This window comes from Cyclopterus lumpus, chromosome 18 (assembly GCF_009769545.1).
Source record: "Cyclopterus lumpus isolate fCycLum1 chromosome 18, fCycLum1.pri, whole genome shotgun sequence".
In the NCBI taxonomy this organism is placed as follows: domain Eukaryota; kingdom Metazoa; phylum Chordata; class Actinopteri; order Perciformes; family Cyclopteridae; genus Cyclopterus; species Cyclopterus lumpus.
The window spans coordinates 16421602-16441842 of NC_046983.1; the positions used below are offsets into that span (position 1 = coordinate 16421602).

At 43.6% G+C, this 20241-nt stretch overlaps 1 protein-coding gene across 1 annotated transcript in view; it reads left to right on the forward strand.

The window, feature by feature from the left end:
- Positions 1-9131: 9131 nt before the first annotated feature.
- sorcs2 (sortilin-related VPS10 domain containing receptor 2) overlaps positions 9132-20241 on the forward strand; it is a 226304-nt gene continuing 215194 nt past the window's right edge. The window contains exon 1 of the mRNA XM_034557809.1: positions 9132-9485. Coding sequence (XP_034413700.1) covers positions 9132-9485 — 354 coding nt within the window. The remainder of the gene's footprint in view (positions 9486-20241) is intronic.

Sequence of the window (20241 nt, forward strand, 5' to 3'; positions counted from 1 at the left end):
CAGTGGAGCCAGGAGGTGGTGCTGTGACAATGTGAACTTATACATGCATCATGTGTCTACGTGTATAGACCATGTGGTGTAAATTAAATGTAAAAAGTCATGCAAGAAATTAGTCCCAGCTGGGACATGAACACAGGTCTCCTGCTTCCAAAGCATAGTTATAAACCACAGGGCTACAGATACAGTTGCATAAATCATATTTTTTAATAGAGTATGTTTATAACTAGAGTATAAAAATGTTAAATGTTCAAAATTATTATTATTATCAGTATGTCATGACACATGAGAAATATGGAGCAGATTAAATAATGTATGGCCGAGTTATAACAACTTACATTTTCATGGCGAAAATTTAAAGATCGGACCAAGCGTTTAGGAGAAAATTCAAAATGGCGGAAAATCTAAGTAGGCGCATTTTATGGCCACCGTTGACTTTTTTATAGAGCAGGTCCAAGTGGACATGTGTGCCAAATTTCAAGTCAATCGGTCATTGTGAGCAAAAACGGCAGGCGTTCTACCTTAAGGGGGCGCTATAGAGAAAATTATTTGTACGCAAAAGCGAGACCTCCAAATTATCAAATTTTTCGCCAGTCCTGATATGGATGTCAAATTTAAGAACGTTTGGGATATGATAAAGGCCCCAAAAACACTTTCATTGCTAGAGAATAATAATAATTCCTCGAAAAAACAATAGGTTCCTCGTAGAGGAACCTAATTAAAGTACTGAGCTCGTTGCCGCAGGTAGATGATGGCGTCGTCCGATCCCACACAAGGCAGGTAAGCAAATTGCAGAGGGTCCAGCGATGATTTCATCTGCGGTCAAAGGTGAGCCAAGACCAGCCTCTCCAGCACCGGGACTTCTTCCTGTCTCAGGCTCAGGTTTTAAAGCTGCTGCAGGACATCCAACAGCTGGATAGGCAGGTCTTTAGGGCCCTGGGGCTGATGCCATCAGGTCCTGCAGCTTTGACTGGGTGGAGTCTCTCCAGCTGTTCTCACCTGGTCAGTCGTCACAGAGAGGGGAAGAAGCCTTTGTGCAGCTCACCAGGGGGGACAGAGGGAGAGGTGTTTGGGAGGTGTGTTGTGTGGAGGAGATGGATGAGGGCTGTGAACTAAACCTATTGAAGAAACAGTTTAGCTCATTAGCCCTCTCCATGTCTCCCTCCAACCTTGAAGCCAGGTATTTGCTTCATTCCGGTCCACATCTCCCTCATATTGTTCTGCTGGACTTTGGCCTCCAGCTTCCTCCTGTAGGAGTCCTTGCACTCCCTGAGTTTCACCCTCAGGTCGCGCTGGACTCTCCGGAGCTCGTCCATGTCCCCAGACTCGAAAGCTGATTTCTTCTTATTAAGGAGTGCTTTCAGGTCACTGGTGATCCATGGCTTGTTGTTCGGGAACCAGCGCACAGTCCGGTATGGTATGGTGGTGTGAACACAGAACTTGATATATTCTGTGATGCAGTATGTCATTCAATTCAATTCAATTTATTTTGTATAGCCCAATATCACAAATTACAAATGTTCCTCAGAGGGCTTTACAATCTGTACACACATGTCATGCTGTTGACGTCCTCCCCATGTGGTCCACACAGCACATCCCAGTCGTGCAGGGTGTCATTAGCCCCCCTAGACCAACTCCTAACAGTCATGGTGGTCACAGGCAGTCTCTGCAGCAGAGGAACATACTTGGGCATCAACAGGACCAGGTCATGTCAGACCTGCCAAGGGGGAAGGGCAGTGGCATTGTATTCATTTCATACAGTAGGTTCAGAGTTGTATTGTTCCGTGTGGTGCAGTCAACATACTGGTGAAAAGTTGGCAGAGCTTTAACCAGGCGGGTGTGGTTAAAGTCACCAGTGTTTGCCAACAATGCACCAGGATGTTGACTCAGCGGTCCAGACACAGTAGGTGTCGATATTTCACACATTACCGTACACAATTAGTTATTCATGAAAACCATGAGTATACAGCAGTGTTGAGCCAAGATTTTGATGAATTGACATACATCTATCTCACACATAAAACCAGAGTATGTGAAGGACTTTATGGAGTTTTCATATTTGAAAATACAATACAATAAACTATTTATACTATGGCTTGGCTGAATAGGCTACTTGATGGTTGTTTTTTTACAGAGAGATGTGCTAACAGCTAGCACAGCGACTTTACGTTACCGGTATTTGACCAGTCTCAAGCTCTATGGTAGGATATTTCAGGCGCTCCTTGGGGCCCTGATTAATCATTCAATTCACCACTAAATTTTAAATGTTGATATTTGGACTGTAAACTACACATGTCATTTTCTATTAAATCATATTAACATTTTCATTATTTCACCATTTCTATGAAAATCAAATGCATTAATCACCCTCAATGTGTAAGTATTGATGTATTCAATATTGGTAGAGCAGAATGTATGTGTCGCTATGGAGTCGAGAACATGAATAATACATTTGCCTGCAGCATTGTTTGTTCATGCGCTAGTGGCACCGAGGGGCACGGGGCATTCAAAGATCCTTGTTTCTTCCAGTCGGAATGTGTATCCAGCAAACAGGGTGAGTTATCAAGCCTGCCACTGACTGTAGGGGCACAGGGACTGTGTGTGTGACCCTGAACCACAGTCATTTTCCCTCAGGGGTTCTGCGAGGTCAATAGTTGGCTCCCTCATTATTGGGGTGCAACATCCCATTAAACAGTTTCAAGTATGCCTTGCATTGGATCAAGGTGTGTGTGTGTTTATGCTTCACCATAGGGCCTACAAGGATTTAACTGTGGGAATGACGTCTGAGAATTATTACTCGATTCTGCACAAGTCTACATTGTTACCATTTTGGTTCACTCCCACTACACAGACACAGCAGATAGCGTTCAATTCAGTTTATTTTGTATAGATCAAAATCACAAATTACAACCTCCCCTCAGAGGGCTTTACAATCTGTACACATACGACATCCCTGACCTTTGACCTCACATCGGATCAGGAAAAACTCCCCAAAAATAACCTTTGACAGGGAAAAAAGTGAAGAAACCTTCAGGAGAGCAACAGAGGAGGATCCCTCTCCCTGGATGGACAGATGAATAGATGTCATGTGACCAGATGAACAGAGTTACAGAGTTACATAAACACATTACATGAATATGACAATGTATGAATAATGTAGGCATGGACCACGATCCAGACCTCCACAATCCATGAAACAGAAGCAGGAAGAGGGGTGGGGGGCATCAGCAGGGCCACGGAGACAGGAGACCGGCCCACCAGGCACGAGGCATCACGAAGGAGGCCAGACCAATGAGGCCGGGCCTTTGAGGCAGGAGGCCCAGAGAAGGAGGCAGGACCATTGGGAAAACAGGCCAGGTCTAGGCCAGAGGCTGGATGCAGGAAGCAGGGGCAAGGGGTCAGGACCCAGGACCAGCTTTAGACACACATGTGCCTGATTTCTGAAAATGTTACGTAGATGAAAAAATGCAGTCCTTGACATTTAGATGTATTAACTACATATATTATGTACTATAACTATTTTTAATTTGCAAAGGTCGAAAACTTGTTAGCAGGAAAACTTGCCAACAAAAACAATGAGCTGAAAGAAACTATAAATTGTGCGACCCCTTTTACCAACACTCACTTCCAACAGCTTGGTCAGTGGCTTCAAACTATGATGCTCTATGTACCCCCCTCAACAGAGGAGGACAGAAGCAATAGATGTCATGTGACCAGATGAACATTACAGAGTTACATAAACATTTTATTCATATAATGAGTAGTAAGCAGAATATTGATGGGAACAATCAGGTCTAGCAATAACAGTAGTGGATATAGTAGAATAATAATGATAACAAAAGCAGAAATGATATTGGTTATAATAATACTACTGTGACTAATAATAATGATAGTAGTGGTGGGTGTCAGCAGGGCCAGGTACAGGTGTAACCACGATCCATGGAACCTGTGAGGACAGAAACCACAACAACTCCACAGCATAACCCTGAGCCAACTAAAGACGTATTCACTGAGCGGTGCAGGTGCTGTCGTCCTGTTTGTGTGCGTGTGATTGCAGATCAGAAGTATGGATGACAGAACCATGTCTTGCATCATCAGAGACAGCTTGGACCATGGAAGTCAAGTTTGTTAGCATGCTGCTGAGCGGCTGCTCAACGCCACTTTGTTCGCCATGAAATGTTCCCGAATAATTCAATGTTATGAAGATTAATGTGCATTAGTTTTACAGAGCTGCAGGACAACTGCATAAAACGTTAACTCTCAACACCTGTCTCTGGCCTCTTTAGTGGTGATAGTATTGGTCCCTCGATGTGAATTATTGATTGATCAGCTGATTATTTTCAATCATTCAGTTCTTTTGTACCAATGGTTCTGTACAATCTACCAAACGGTGCTCTTACATGCATCTTGGATGATCTGCAGTTTAACTCCAATATCATTTCCTACAAATTACCCAACTTACAAAATGCATTGGAGTCACTAATCATGTTTCACTCTCATTATGTTGCTCATGTACACTGTAGACTATAATATACTAAATAATTAATCAACCACATACCAACCTTCCACTACCTGAAGTAACTAAATGTGTGTTGTCTAATGCGCCCCCCCCCCACCCCGACACACACACACACACACACACACACACACAGATATGAAATATTTAAATGCTAGCTCCAGTTTAGAAGGTGCAAGTACAGGCAGTATGCTGGTAGTTGAGGTCATGGAGGTTGCCATACTGCCATCATCCGGCCTCCCTGATTTATGCTTGGAAGCACTAGATTTAGGGCAGAAAATAGACCTGTTTTCAAGATCACAAGTTCATTTAAAGTTGATCAACGAGACAATTAGGCTGTGTGTTAGATCTGTGAGTTCTGTAGGCATCACATTTAGGTAGTTTGATTTTTTAAACATATTCCTATTGAATCATTTAACATTTTCCAAGCACATGCATTATGTAAAGTGCTGTCTGTTGAATTATTTTGTTAAAAATGACAAAATAATTAAAATAATTAAACTTATACTTAATTAATTTAAAGCATCCCATAAATACTTGATGCCTCACATTACTTACCCAGCTGTGGTTCTCTGACTTTGCCTGCTGGGGTTTATCTCTTCCTAATACAGCATGTCTATTTCTAAACTTCACTAAAAAGTGGATTATCAAGGTGGATGGATAGAAATATAAACTATAATAGACGTAGAGAAAGGTGCTCTTGTGTTCTGTATTTTCTGTAACACTGATGCACCTTCTGCCATCAAATATTCAAACCGACTGCTCCTGTTCTGCCACTCGGGACACCTGAGTGCACTGATCTGAGACCAGTTGAGCCAACAACATCACTCTCTCCATTTATTCCCAACCTGCAGCACAACAGAAGGACTCTGACATGTAAATAATATACACATTTTTCAACTATGATTCAGCTCTTGATTCAAAAGAGCACAATTCTGCCTTTAGGTGGCACTGAAAAAATAATGCCTAACACTGTCTCCTAAATATTATGTTTAAAACTTCTTCCTGCTGTATCCTGAAATATTTCAGATCGACAACATCTGTTTGCAGCATAACTCATAATTCTTTTGATGGTATGTTTTTGCCAAGTCAGCCATACAATGACATTGTTTTATTCACCGGGTAATACCCGGGGGTAACTCTGTGTCTCTGTTTAAATTAACATGGATATAACTATTTTTGTTGTTCCATTTGTCATGATTCTATGCATCAGCCCATCTTTCCCAAAAAATGCACAATAATCTGTCAAGGAAATAACATATGATGCAAGCTGTGTGAGGTCTAAAAACAGAATGCTGTTTCATTCAGCCACACCACCATGCAGTAGCACCTCTCCTTGGTGCGCTGACCTGCAGGGATTACACACACACCCATACACAAAATGGTCAAATATAAATGAAGAAATAGCAATGAATATAAATTGAGGAACTGGCTACGACTCTGCTCGTAAGAGGTGAAGTGATATTACAAAATGTTACCATAGTCAAAGTTCTTGCAGTCTTACAAGCAATCCCTGGTACTTATTGGTGATGCAGGTTAATCCTGTCAGTGCAAGGTTAAAAAGTTATATATTCTCATTGTACAACAGAGTTGCACAACAAATGCAGATTGTAGTCCCATTTTGATACACCGCAAAATACAAAAACACACAAAAAATGCAGGGAGGAGGATGAGGTACGGAGTCTCACATCCAGAGGAAAGAAGCTGTTTTAAGTCTGGTGGTTCATCAGCTGATACTTCTGTATCTCTTTCCAGACGGCAGCAGGTGAACAGGTTGTGGCTGGGTGGGTATCGTCTTTTAATATTTCTTTTAGCTCTTCACAGGCTCCTCTTCTCACCAACGCTGTAGAGCCGTCCTGTCCTGTGTCGTGCACGTCCCATGTTTGTCATGTTTCCAGCCAGGATGCTTTCTATTGCCCCTCAGTACAAGTTTACAAGAATCTGGCACGGGAATGTTGTCTTCTAAAGTTTCTTTAAGAAGTACAGCTCTTTGTGTACAGTACTTAATGACTAAAACAACAAATAATCCATATGTTAGAATAGAGAAATTAACATTGGGATTGTGTGGCTGCAGTTTAAGTCTTTATACTATTGTACTTTCTGTATATATATATATATATACTTTCGACCCCTACAAATCTGGACCCACCAACTCATGGATTAGTCCAAGTCTTGAGCTGTAATTGGATAGGAGGACGAACTCAGAGGAGGGTGTTAAAGTCCAGAGAATCTCGAGCTACCTGGTGCTTGGAAGAAGAAGCTCCGAAGCCAGAGATATATAATAACCATTATTTAATCATAACAAACAAGAGTCATCAGTATACATACATACAGGCCCGGTCGCACTCACATGGCTTCGCTTCCACAGTCTCCTGACGTAGCCAACAGTTTCTGTCTGCCGTCACCACGTAAGAGACCAAATTCACGTCTTACAATTAGTTTTATTGGCAGTCCATTCGCTGAGCTAAGCTCCCATTGGTTAGTGGAGGTATTCATGTAAATACCTTTCAGAGACACAGCATGCTGCTGACCAGAGAATAAGACATGAGGTTCACACCTGAAGGTTAGTTCCATTGGTTAGTGGAGGTATTCATGTAAATACCTTTCAGAGACACAGCATGCTGCTGACCAGAGAATAAGACATGAGGTTCACACCTGAAGGTTAGTTCCATTGGTTAGTGGAGGTATTCATGTAAATACCTTTCAGAGACACAGCATGCTGCTGACCAGAGAATAAGACATGAGGTTCACACCTGAAGGTTGGTTCCATTGGTTAGTGGAGGTATTCATGTAAATACCTTTCAGAGACACAGCATGCTGCTGACCAGAGAATAAGACATGAGGTTCACACCTGAAGGTTGGTTCCATTGGTTAGTGGAGGTATTCATGTAAATACCTTTTAGAGACATGCTGCTGACCAGAGAATAAGACATGAGGTTCACACCTGAGGGTTAGTGCCATTGGCCACTTCAAAGAATGCCTCCAATCGATAAGCTAGCGGGGTCAAAGCTCACACTTCCGGTCAAGGACAGGAAGTTCCCCTTCAGAATAAAACCCTATTATCCTGCCTTCAGAATAAAAGCAACATCTCAGGTTTCAATCGGCATCCCTTTAACTATTGTCTAAACAATAAAACATCCATTCATTCTCATGCATCATACAATTAATCATTACATTTGTCATTAAAACAGAATAATAAAACAGTGATTCTCTCTTATGCTTCATAATACATTCCTCAGAATATTCCTCAAATTAATTATCATAACTTTCTTTATGTATTAATTTAAAACATAACCTCTCTTATCTACATGTGCAAGTGTATATAAAATCCACTACAACTCAACAAGGGCTATTACTTAGTGGGAGCTACACTATGACCTCATGGCCAACGGGCCACCAACACAGGCAGTGAGGAGGCTGTGGACTGATATCATGCAAATGAGGAATGTTCCCAAATGCTTTAAGTCATCTGATAGTTTTAAATTGGGAGCAAAGATTAATAAAAAAAAATGCTGGAATATATTAGAAAGCTGTCAGAAAAACAAACCCAGGGAGAAATTAGGGCCAACTGTTTGTATTTAATGAGGGGCAATACGATTTACAAATGATCCTTAGTATCCAATAATGATGTCCTAGTCTCAGGTCATTGTTTTATCTGCTCACATGTAGTTATAGTAATACTATAGTATAGTAATGTGGACTAAGAGCTTCAACAAATTTCAAAACTTCAACAAATTAGACTTCACTGACTCCCAGATTCAATTTCCAATTCAATTTTCTTTGTATAGCCTAATGTCGTTTAAGATTCAAACTGGCACCCAACAGTCACACGCATTCAAGATCACTGAGTTGAATGTTCCCAGTTATGGGTTTTCACCACATTTTCTCTGTGACATTCATTAACCCTCACCTTTCAGTCTTTTTTTCTGCAAGTGAAATGATGTCTGCTCCTCACTGGGGGGCTGTGCTGAAGTAAATATAAACTAAATAAATGTCAGATTTTTCAGATTAAATGTAATTCCCTTTACATTACCTGAATGCAAAATCGTTTTTGCACTGTTACAGGACACAGAATCGGTCATGTTTACGGCCTTCACACGTAAAAAAGGCCACGAGTTATTCCTCAAACATGATGGATGGAGGACAAACATTTAAGCAAGGGACCACACGATAGCTAGATCGATGAATATATATATATATAACATAAGATATATTTTGTGGATGAACTTGTGATTTACTCCCCCGGTGACAGCAGCTATAGATGACTGTTGCTTGTTGCACACACTTGAACGTGTGCTATAAGAAGATCAGATGTCATATCTAAAATGTAAACTCCTCGTGTGGGACACTTCATGAATCATGCATTCTCAAGGAGCTGCAGTTGGATGCACAGCAGATGGCACCACTGCGCCGTTCTGTGGATCCGCTTGGTAGAGAGACGCGTCCACGTTGGTCCCACTGTCTGCCTCCGCTTTAGTCCCCCTCCCTCCCTCCTCCCTCCTTCCCTCCCCCTCACTCTCTTTCTCTCCCTCGGCTTACAGTATACACCTATCTTACTCAAGCATCAGCAGTCTCTCCATCAGTCTCCGCGATACTCAGCGCTACTGCAGCGCAAAACATGGCGTTTCTGCGGCCCGAAGAGCCGCTCTCCGCCGCTGCGCACCTCTGCGTCTTTCTGTTGACCACCTCGGCCTGGATGTCCGGGCCGGGACCCGTGCGCTGTGACAGCGGGTCTTTAAACCGGCGCGGCGGGGAGGACCCTCCGTTGGACATGGGCGGCGGAGACGGAGGGTCGTCGCCGGGCTTACCGACGGACGTTGACGAGGAAGCCGCCGGCGGGCAGAGCTCACCCCGCTTCAGGAGAGCGCTGTCCCGGGAGAAACAAATGACCCTGCTGAGCAGCTCGTTCGTCCTCAAAGGGGATGCGACCCACAACCAGGCGATGGTCCACTGGACAGGAGAGAACAGCAGCGTGAGTAGGCTATCCCCGAATTGTCACGATCCAATGGTTCATGCTCCATCCTCACCATTCCCTCTTTGTCACCATCCATCCACATGACCAGAAACAAGTAGTTGTTCCCCAGCAGGCTGCCCTGCAGACACCACTGTGCAGCTCCACGCGGGGCATGCTTTCAGGTTTTGATGATGACTTTAAAAACCTTTTCATGGCAGTGGCTCCACAATGAGACACGCAGGCTTCACTGTGACACCCATCACTCCCATGACATCACATGGTGGTCCAGACTCACAGCTTGTTGTTATGGTCTGGTCACACGGTGCTGTGCAGGGACAGCATGGTGCTGGCTGAGATTACCTTTGTTTGAACTTCCCAACCAGATGTCATCTGTTCTGCTGCTGTTCAATGGTGTCCAATAAAATGCTCTCATGCCACAGTGTATTGTGACATTCAGAAGTCCAAGGACGCCTGCGAGCCCCAGACAAGGAGCCCTCACTAAACAGACGGCTTGGTGCTTGATTCAGTCACACAAAGCCTAACACATTGATGGAGCTTTATACTTCATACATTTTGCAATGCCTTGTTTATTTGTGGTTTGAAACTTGACTTGGCTCATATGAAAATGGATGTAGCCTACTGTTATGGCTCAACCACCAGTGTCTGCCTATGCTATGCTCTAATGCTAATAACGGGTTGTGACACCAAAATAGATTTCAGACAGATACCGATATCAGAAGAAATATGTCCCGCTGGGACTGAACAGTGATGTCACTGGAGACAAAAATAGCACATCTGAAACATTCACTGAAGTCATCACTAATATTCCTGAGAAACTGAATTGAGGGACATTTAAGTGATACCTTTATTTTTAACGTATATCATATGGTCAGTGTATGTATAAACAGTGATTTTCCTGAGGGCCAGGTCAAGAGCAGCTACACCATGTAAACAAGAGGAGTCCTCCAGGGGAGTTTCAGTGGCGGTGGTTGGTGGGGACATCACTTACAATCAGAGCCTTTTTGTTAGTAACACATTGCTGTTGTACAGGCAATGGCTCTGGAAAAAAAAGAAATGACATGAGAGAGAAAATAATATGACCCATTTTGAATCAAATTTGGAGTGTCATGACAAATTATTTTGTAAATAATGTGAACGTGACATTTGCAGGTAACATTATATTTATTGGCACATTTTAAACTCTGAAATTAGAGTTCGCACTTTTTGTGTGAGCGAATATAAGCTTCGAAGATACTGCAGTTAGTGTTTTTTATTTATTTACTTTTTTGGGATGAAGCCTATTTGTGGAAACAGCCTAGAGCCTCTGAGTGCGGTGTTGCCAACTTGTGGTCTTTTTTGCTCGATTTAGAGATTTCGTTTTCAGACCCTCTTAGCAACTATATTTCTAAAAAGCAACTAGCAACAAATTGAGAGCAATAAATAAATTCAAATGTGCTTAGTTGTAGGCAAAATCAAATCCGACAATGCTCCGAGTATAAATCACAGTCCATGGCTCTTTAGCCAACAGCATGGGGTGTTTTCCTCTGGTTATGTGCAGGCACTCTCTTGCTTTTCTTTGTGGTTGTGCAACCGACACAATCACAAAGTCTTATGCAAATGAATGCATAATGATATTATCCATATGCAAACGAGAGCATCTGGCGACTTTTTACTGTGCTAGTACAAGCTACATTCATTCGAAAAGAGTTGGCAATGTCAGTACCCAATCCCTCCCAGCCCCTATTCTGCCTCTGATTGGCTGCTTAACTCTAACGTTAGCCTAGATATGACGCTAACCAGTGCTTTGAACTAATTAATGAATGTATTGATCCACAGTAGGGAAATTCTTCTCTGCATTTAACCCTTCCTTAGTTAATAAGGAGCAATGGGCTGCAGTGAAGCGCCCGGGGGTCAAGGACATTTCGACATGCAACTATGACCGACCATAACTAGACAGGCACGAGTGACTCAGCCACGGCCTCGCAGACCCAACTGTGAGCACGCTGGAGCTCTCTTAAAAGACATTCCACATAACCGCAAGTGGACCCCACCAATCTCCCTCTCGTTCTATTGTGAAGGGGCAGAGCACAGGGGGGCTTGCTGGAAGCTGTTCAGGGGATGTGGGTTAGAGCCAAGTAGCATAGAGTCAAGCATAGGCCCGCAGAGCATCTTGGAGAACCAGAGGGAGATCTGTAGGAGAGCTGGGTCTATACCCATTTACTTGGCTCCCCTATAGCCTGCTAGACTTTCTCTCCAACCTTGCTAAAGCCTCCCTATTTGAACAAATAACACATGGAAAGTACATTTTTATCAATCAGACACAGTTTCAATAATAATAATAATAATAATAACAATAATAATAAATAATAACTTTATTTCCCATATGTTTGTATTTATTACAGATTGTAAAGCCCTCTGAGGCAAATTTGTAATTTGTGATATTGGGCTGTACAAAATAAACTGAATTGAATTGAATTGAATTAGCGGAAATAATTATAATTCAATTCAGTTCAGTTTATTTTCTATAGCCCAATATCACAAATTTGCCTGAGAGGGCTTTACAATCCGTACACATACGACATCCCTGACCTTTGACCTCACATCGGATCAGGAAAAACTCCCCAAAAATAACCTTTGACAGGGAAAAAAGGGAAGAAACCTTCAGGAGAGCAACAGAGGAGGATCCCTCTCCCCGGATGGACAGAAGAATAGATGTCATGTGACCAGATGAACAGAGTTACAGAGTTACATAAACACATTACATGAATATGACAATGTATGAATGGAACTCCAATCCATGAAACAGAAGGAGGTAGAGAGGAGGGGGGGCGGGGCATCAGCAGGGCCAACGCGGGAGGCCGGCTCACCAGCATCAGACACCTCCAGGTCCAATGGACCCTATGAGACGTGAAGTCACAAAGACTCCGGGGAGGAAGCAGAGTTAATAAGGTGCAATGTAGAGATGTAAATTCATCCATAAGGAGAGAGAGAAGAGGAGATAGGTGCTCAGTGTATCCTAAAACATCCCCCAGCAGCCTATAAGCCTATAGCAGCATATCAAGGGGCTGGACCAGGACAAACCTAATTCAGCCCTAACTATAAGCACTATCAAACAGGAAAGTCTTAAGTCTATTCTTAAATGAGGTGACTGTGTCTGCCTCCCGGACTGAAAATGGAAGCTGGTTCCATAAAAGAGGAGCTTGATAACTGAAGGCTCTTGCTCCCATCCTACTTTTTAGGACTCTAGGAACCACAAGTAGCCCCGCATTTAGTGAGCGCAGCTCTCTAGTGGGGCAATATGGTACTACAAGCTCCTTAAGATATGATGGTGCATCACCAATCTAGGCTTTGTAGGTGAGGAGAAGAATTTTAAATGTGATTCTTGATTTTACAGGGAGCCAGTGCAGAGCAGCTAATACAGGAGTCATGTGATCTCTTTTCTTAGTTTTTGTGAGTACACGAGCTGCAGCATTCTGGATCAACTGGAGGGATTTAAGAGACTTATTAGAGCAGCCTGATAATAAGGAGTTGCAGTAATCTAGTCTGGAAGTAACAAACATGGCCAAGTTGATTAACAGACTTAATCCATGACCCAGAGTTCAGATCAGGAAGCAGAAGCAGAGTTGTAGTCTTCCACCCTTCTCTGCACTTCCATTGGAGCAGTTACCCACCCTTAACCTTAACTCTATAGAGACTGTGTCTGTCCCACGGTCACTTAAATTAATAATAATAATAATAATACATTTGTTTTATAAGGCGCCTTTCAAGGCACTCAAGGTCGTCGTACAACATATTTAAAAATCTGACACAATTTAAAAAGCAGCACAGTTAAAAGCAGAACAGTCTGCAGCAGAGCAACCCAGAGGGGAACACGTCAGGCATAGGCCTGCCTGAAAAGGTGGGTTTTGAGGTGGGTTTTGAATAAAATGATAGAGTCAATGTTTCTGATGTCAGGGGGGAGGGAGTTCCAGAGGCGAGGGGCAGAGCGGCTGAAGGCTCTTGACCCCATGGTGGACAGACGAGCTGGGGGGACAGTCAGGTTGATGGAAGAGGCAGACTTGAGAGACCGGGTGGGGATGTTGATTTGGATGAGGTGAGACAGATATGGAGGGGCGAGGTTGTGGATGGCCTTGAATGCATGGAGGAGGATCTTAAAGTCAATGCGGTGTTTGATGGGGAGCCAGTGGAGTTGTCGTAGAACAGGGGTGATGTGAGAGATGGAAGGGGTCTTGGTGATGATGCGGGCAGCAGCGTTCTGGACCAGTTGGAGTTTATGGAGGAGTTTGTGGGGGAGACCAAAGAGGAGGGAATTACAATAATCCAAGCGGGAGGTGACAAGAGAGTGGACCAGGATTGCGGCGCTGTTGGGTGTGAGTGAAGGGCGGAGGCGGTTGATATTTCGGAGGTGGAAGTAGGCAGACCGGATGGTGGTGTTGATGTGAGTGTGGAATGACAGTGTGCTGTCGAGGACGACACCCAGACTCTTAGCCTGAGGGGAGGGGGAGACCGAGGAGTTGTCTATTGTGAGGGCGAAACTGGGATGCTTGGTGAGAGTGGACTTGGAGCCGATGAGGACAACCTCGGTTTTATTGCTGTTCAATTTGAGGAAGTTTGAGGTGAACCAGTTTTTTATTTCCTGTAAACAGGCGCAGAGGGAGGGGGGCGGGGAAGTGGAAGAGGGTTTGGAGGAAACATAGAGCTGGGTGTCGTCCGCGTAACAGTGGAATTGAATATTATGTTTGCGGAAAATGAGTCCAAGTGGGAGGAGGTAGATAATAAACAGGATAGGACCAAGGACAGATCCCTGGGGAACACCGAAGGAGAGGAGGGAGGGATGTGATGTGAATGATTTTAACTGAATGAACTGAGTACGGCCAGAGAGATATGAGTGAAACCATGAAAGGGGTGTATCTGAAATTCCAATGGAGGCTAGACGGTCGAGGAGGATGGTGTGGGAGATGGTGTCGAAGGCGGCGCTCAGATCGAGGAGGATGAGGATTGATAGTAGTCCAGAGTCAGCTGCCATGAGGAGGTCATTTGAGATCTTGATGAGGGCGGTTTCTGTGCTGTGACGGGGGCGAAAACCGGACTGAAACTGTACATAGAGATTGTTGTTTGAGAGGTGAGCCTGAATCTGAGATGCCACTGTTTTTTCTAAGATTTTAGAGAGAAATGGTAGGTTGGAAATGGGACGGAGGTTATTGAAAATGTTGGGGTCTAAACCAGGTTTCTTGAGAATTGGAGTAACAGCAGCGGATTTGAGAGGTGATGGGACAGAACCAGAGGTGAGGGAGGAATGGATGATGGCCGTTATCAGGGGTAGCAGAGAGGGGAGGGAGGCTATAACCAGGGAGGATGGGAGGGGGTCGAGTTGGCAGGTGGATGTCTTGGAAGTCTGGATGAGTTTTGATAAAACGATGGCAGAGGGGAGTTGGAAGCAGGAGAGAGGTACAGAGACGGGGGGGGCAACAAAAGTAGAAGGACAGCTGGACGTATGAGGGGTCAGTTGCTGATGGATGGTAGTTATTTTAGTGTTAAAAAATGATATTAGGGAGTTACAGTTTTCCGTGGAGTAGAAGTGAGGGGGAAGGGAATCTGGGGGGCAGAATGAATTGTTGACCACAGAGAAAAGGGTCCTGGTATTCCCAGCACCAGCAGTGATTTTGTCAGTAAAGAATTGTGATTTGGCTGAGGAGAGGGCATCTTTGTAGAGGAGGATGTGGGCATGGTGCATCTGTTTATGGATCGTGAGTCCGGTTTTGGTGAAAAGCCTCTCCAACTGACGACCCTTGGCTTTCAACTGGCGGAGCTGAGGGGAGAACCAGGGGGCAGAGTGGGGGAATGAGACAGTCCGGGTTTTGAGGGGAGCAAGTGAGTTCAGCAGAGTACGGAGACTATCATTGTAAAGATTAACCAGATGATCCAGGGTGTGTGGGGGAGTGATGATGGGGAAACTGTCAATGCCTGTTGTGAGGTCAGCCAGATTAATGTTTGTGATGTTGCGGAAGGATATGACACGTAACTGTTTGTATTTGGATAATGTTAAACTTAAATTAAATAAAATGAGCATGTGGTCTGAGATAGGGAGATCGACAGCAGAGCAGTTGAGGGGAGTGACACCAGAGCAAATGACCAAGTCCAAAATGTGACCTTTAGAGTGGGTGGGGAAGTGAATATGTTGAAGGAGACCAAAACTGTCCAAGCAAAAAGTGAAGTCCTTAGTGAGGGGATGATTAGTGTTGTCCATGTGAATATTCAGATCGCCCAACAGAATGATGTTGGGAGACAGTGAGCAGATGTGTGTGAGAAGTGTGGTGAATTCATTGATGAAGTCCTTGTTTGGTTTGGGTGGGCGGTAGATGTTGAGTAAAACGGTTGGAGTAGGACCATTCAGCTGTAGAGCCACAGATTCGAATGTCTGGGATACTGGCAAAGATAATGACGAGACCTTCCAAGTCTCGCGGTGAAGTATCGCGAGACCTCCTCCTCTTCCGGTGAGACGGGGGTGTGCGGTGTAAACAAACCCAGGTGGAACAGACTCGTTCAGATGAGAGAAGTCGTCAGGGGTTTGCCACGTCTCAGTCAGGCAGAGAAAGTCCAACTTGTGGTCGAGGAGGAGGTCTTGTAGTAGCTGTCCCTTGCCTGAGAGGGAACGGATGTTAAATAATCCAAACTTGACGTCGGAGTGTTGGTTGGTGAAGCTAATGTTAGCCGACCTGGCTAGGCTGGCTAACTTGGTGTGGTCCACCTTCCTGTGGGTTGGTTTTTTCTGACGGCGGGTGGAGGACCAGATGGAGTTGATGGCAGTGGAGTCATCGATGTGGTGGTATCGCCCCGATCCGCGGTGAATGTACCTCCGGCGGTGGCTAGCGATGTCCGGGAAGTTGTATAATAAAGGCGGAGGAGCAGAACGGAGGAATCTAAATTGGAGGAGCTCCGCGCTCAGGTAGTGGATCAGGGGTGATACTGGGAGTATTAGGAGGGACAGGACAGTCCACAGGAGCACAACGCTCACAGCAAGCTTGTAGCTCCACATGATCCACGGCCACGGGCAGATGTTCGCCGAGCAGCGTAGCTGTCAGCGTTCGGGTAGGCAGGACAACAAACTCGCTTTAAGCACAGTTCCTATTAAACTAAACGGGATGACAGTAAGTAGGTGGTCTGCTGCAAACTGTGCAGAAAATCGTCGAAAAATCGTCGAAAAAACAATAAAACAACCGGAGAGCAGCGGCAGCTAGATGCGCCAGCGTTCACTCACACCAGGAGACAATCAGCAATCACCATCAATTAATTAAATCAAAAGTAACCAGAAGAGGAGTCATACAAAATAACCTCATACAGGTTAACATCACTACTGCAACAGTGCAACAAAACAGGAGAATTAAATGTGGACTCCTAAATATTAGATCTCTGTCATCTAAAGCTGTATTAGTAAATGATTTAATATCAGACAATCACATTGATTTATTGTGTCTTACTGAAACCTGGCTGAGGCATGAAGAATATGTCAGCCTAAATGACTCAACTCCTCCAAGTCATATTAATACTCACATTCCTCGAGGCACCGGCCGAGGAGGTGGAGTAGCAGCCATCTTTGACTCAAGCCTATTAATGAATCCTAAACCTAAATTAAACTACAACTCATTTGAAAGCCCTGTTCTTAGTCTTTCACATCCAACCTGGAAAACATTACAGCCAATTCTATTTGTTATACTGTACCGGCCACCAGGTCCATATTCAGAATTTATATCTGAATTTTCAGAGTTTAGTCCATAAAACTTTACTCCTTAAAAGTGATAAGGTTATTATTGTAGGAGATTTTAATATTCATGTGGATATTGATAATGATTGCCTTAGTGCTGCATTTATCTCATTGTTGGACTTGATTGGCTTCTGTCAGAGTACAGAAACCCACTCACTGCTTTGGCCACACCCTCCACCTTGTTCTTACATATGGCATTGACATTGAGCATTTGGAGGTCTTCCCACAGAACCCTCTTCTGTCAGACCATTACCTCATAACTTTTGAGTTTATACTCCCGGAGTGTACACCGTTAGTCAAAAGTTTCTACACCAGATGTCTAACTGACAGTGCTGTAGTTACATTTAAAGAAGCGATTCCTTCTGCATTTGATTCAATACCACGTCTCAATGTGACGGAGGACTCCTGTGCTAACTTTAGTCCGTCCCAGATTGATCATCTTGTCGATAGTGCTACAGGCTCACTGAGAATGACACTAGACTCGATAGCCCCACTGAAGAAAAAGACAGTGAGGCAAAGGAGGTTTGCTCCCTGATATAACCCTCAGACCCGCGACCTAAAGCAAACTTCACGAAAGCTCGAAAGTATATGGCGTTCCACCAATCTGGAAGAATCACGCTTAGTTTGGAGAGATAGTCTTAAAACATATAAAAAGGCTCTCCGTAATGCCAGAGCAGCCTATTACTCATCAGTAATAGAGAAAAATAAGAACAACCCCAGGGTTCTCTTTAGCACTGTAGCCAGGCTGACAGAGAGTCACAGCTCTGTGGAGCCGTGTATTCCTATAGACCTCAGTAGTAATGACTTCATGAACTTCTTCAATGAAAAGATTTTAACTATTAGAGGCAAGATTGATGATCTCTTGCCCTCAACTACTGCCGATCTGTCATCAAGAGGAGTGTCCTTGGAAACGGCCGTATGCCCTGGTGTATATTTGGATAGCTTTTCTCCCATTAACCTAGACCAATTGTCTTCAACGGTTTCTACTTCTAAACCGTCTACCTGTCTCTTAGACCCCATCCCAACGAGGCTGTTTAAAGACGTGTTGCCTTTAATTGGCACCTCTCTGTTGGATATTGTTAATGTGTCTTTGCTAACAGGCCATGTACCACATTCCTTCAAAGTAGCTGTAATTAAACCTCTCCTGAAGAAGCCCACTCTTAATCCAGAGGTGTTGGCTAACTACAGACCGATCTCTAACCTTCCCTTCCTTTCTAAGATCCTTGAGAAAGTAGTCGCAAATCAGAAGCCACACAGTGCATGTGCCATTCGTATACAGGAGTAATCTTGATAGGGTGGCCGGGAAGGGGCTGATTGGGCAGCAAAAGTGATACAATTGCAATTTAAGAGTTATTGCACGTGGATGAGGAAGAGCACATTGTGTAACAGCGTATCTTGACAAGTTGATGCACATAAACCTGTGATGAATGTGATTTGTCTTGCCCTCAATGTATTTATGTTCATTTTGAGCTAAATGCTAATGTCAGCATGCTAACATTCTCACAATGACAATGTTAACATGTTGTAGTTATCATTTTGACTGTTTGCTCTTTTAGTTAGGCATGCTTATACATTCCAATTAGCATGATATACAAAGTTGATATCAGTGAAGGCTGATGGGAATATGGGAGATGGGAACATCATTATCGGTAATAAACAAACTGAGATTTGGACCTGATGATGGTGCTATCTGAAAAGATGAGGAATCTTATGATTAAAGTTCATCCTGAGAACATGACTGTCCGACCCAAATTCCATTGCAATTGAATTACTTATTGTTGAGACATCTTAGTTTGAACCATGCTGATGCAGTTCTGAAAGTTGAGGCCATCAATGAATCATGTTCCAAATGTTTTGCCAGTCCGTCGAGTAGTTTTTGAGATATTACACAGGATTGGTCGGGAATCATTAGTCTAAATATATTTGTCATCACAAATTCCTCCTTCTCATCTTTCTCTGCCTTTGTTGCGTTGACTGTTCTTTACAGATTATGTAGCTTTCTGATACCACCTTTAACCCTCATCGTGGCCTCCTTCCTACCAAGAACTCAGGTGACCTTGCCAACACCACTTTAAGATTGCAAGCACTGTTTTAGCATCAGGTCAAAGGATAATCTGCCGGCAGGATACATCTATTCAAAACATGGTTGAATTTAAATTGAGTCTTTAGAATGAACAATAATATTTTACAATAAGGTCCTTTATTTTCAAGGTAGATCATGGCTCATGCAGGTATGTACACACACACATGTAAAAGCTGTAACAAACAAGCGTCCTGACTTAATGTGAAAGGTATTTCTTCACGCTTTGGATACCGAACAGACAGTTCATTTGGCCTCTGGTTGTTCTGCGGCGGAACATTGTTTGCACATGTGAAGAGAGGCTTCTTCATCATTTATCCATCCTCGTTCATCCTGCTTAAAAGAGACACTCAAAAACTAAGACTGTAAATCATCAGACTTGTTTGCTTGGTTGTCCTTTCTCTCTCTTTTTAATGTGCATACAGCACTGTCTTGAAATCACATTGCACAGCATGTTTGACATCCAGGATGGCCATAAGGATGCAAAGGCTGTATGTTGAAGAAGCCATCGCCTAATGTCATTATGAAGGCTTGAAAGATATCGTATCCAGCCCACATTGGCCTTTAGAAAAAAGATGCAGGTGTAATTTCCAGTGAAAGGAATACTACAACAAAATATTGCATTGCCGACTGCATTGAATTACATGGCATTAGTCTGGTCAAAGTTTTAGTTTTACTATTTCATGACTGATAACAAATTTTTGACAGTGAAAAAAAAATTGTAACGGGTCCGTGTTACCCTCTCCCCCTTGCACAGAGACACAGGAGACTCAAACTAGTTTAGGGATCTTTATTAGCTGTGAGACAGAGGTCCCTGTCGTGCTCTCGGCCTTGCCCCTGAGCGCCCTCCTGTGACCGTCTTTCTACTCCCGTCATGGCAACGTCAACGTAGAATCCTAGTTATTTTAGCCATTAAGATGATTGATTTGAAA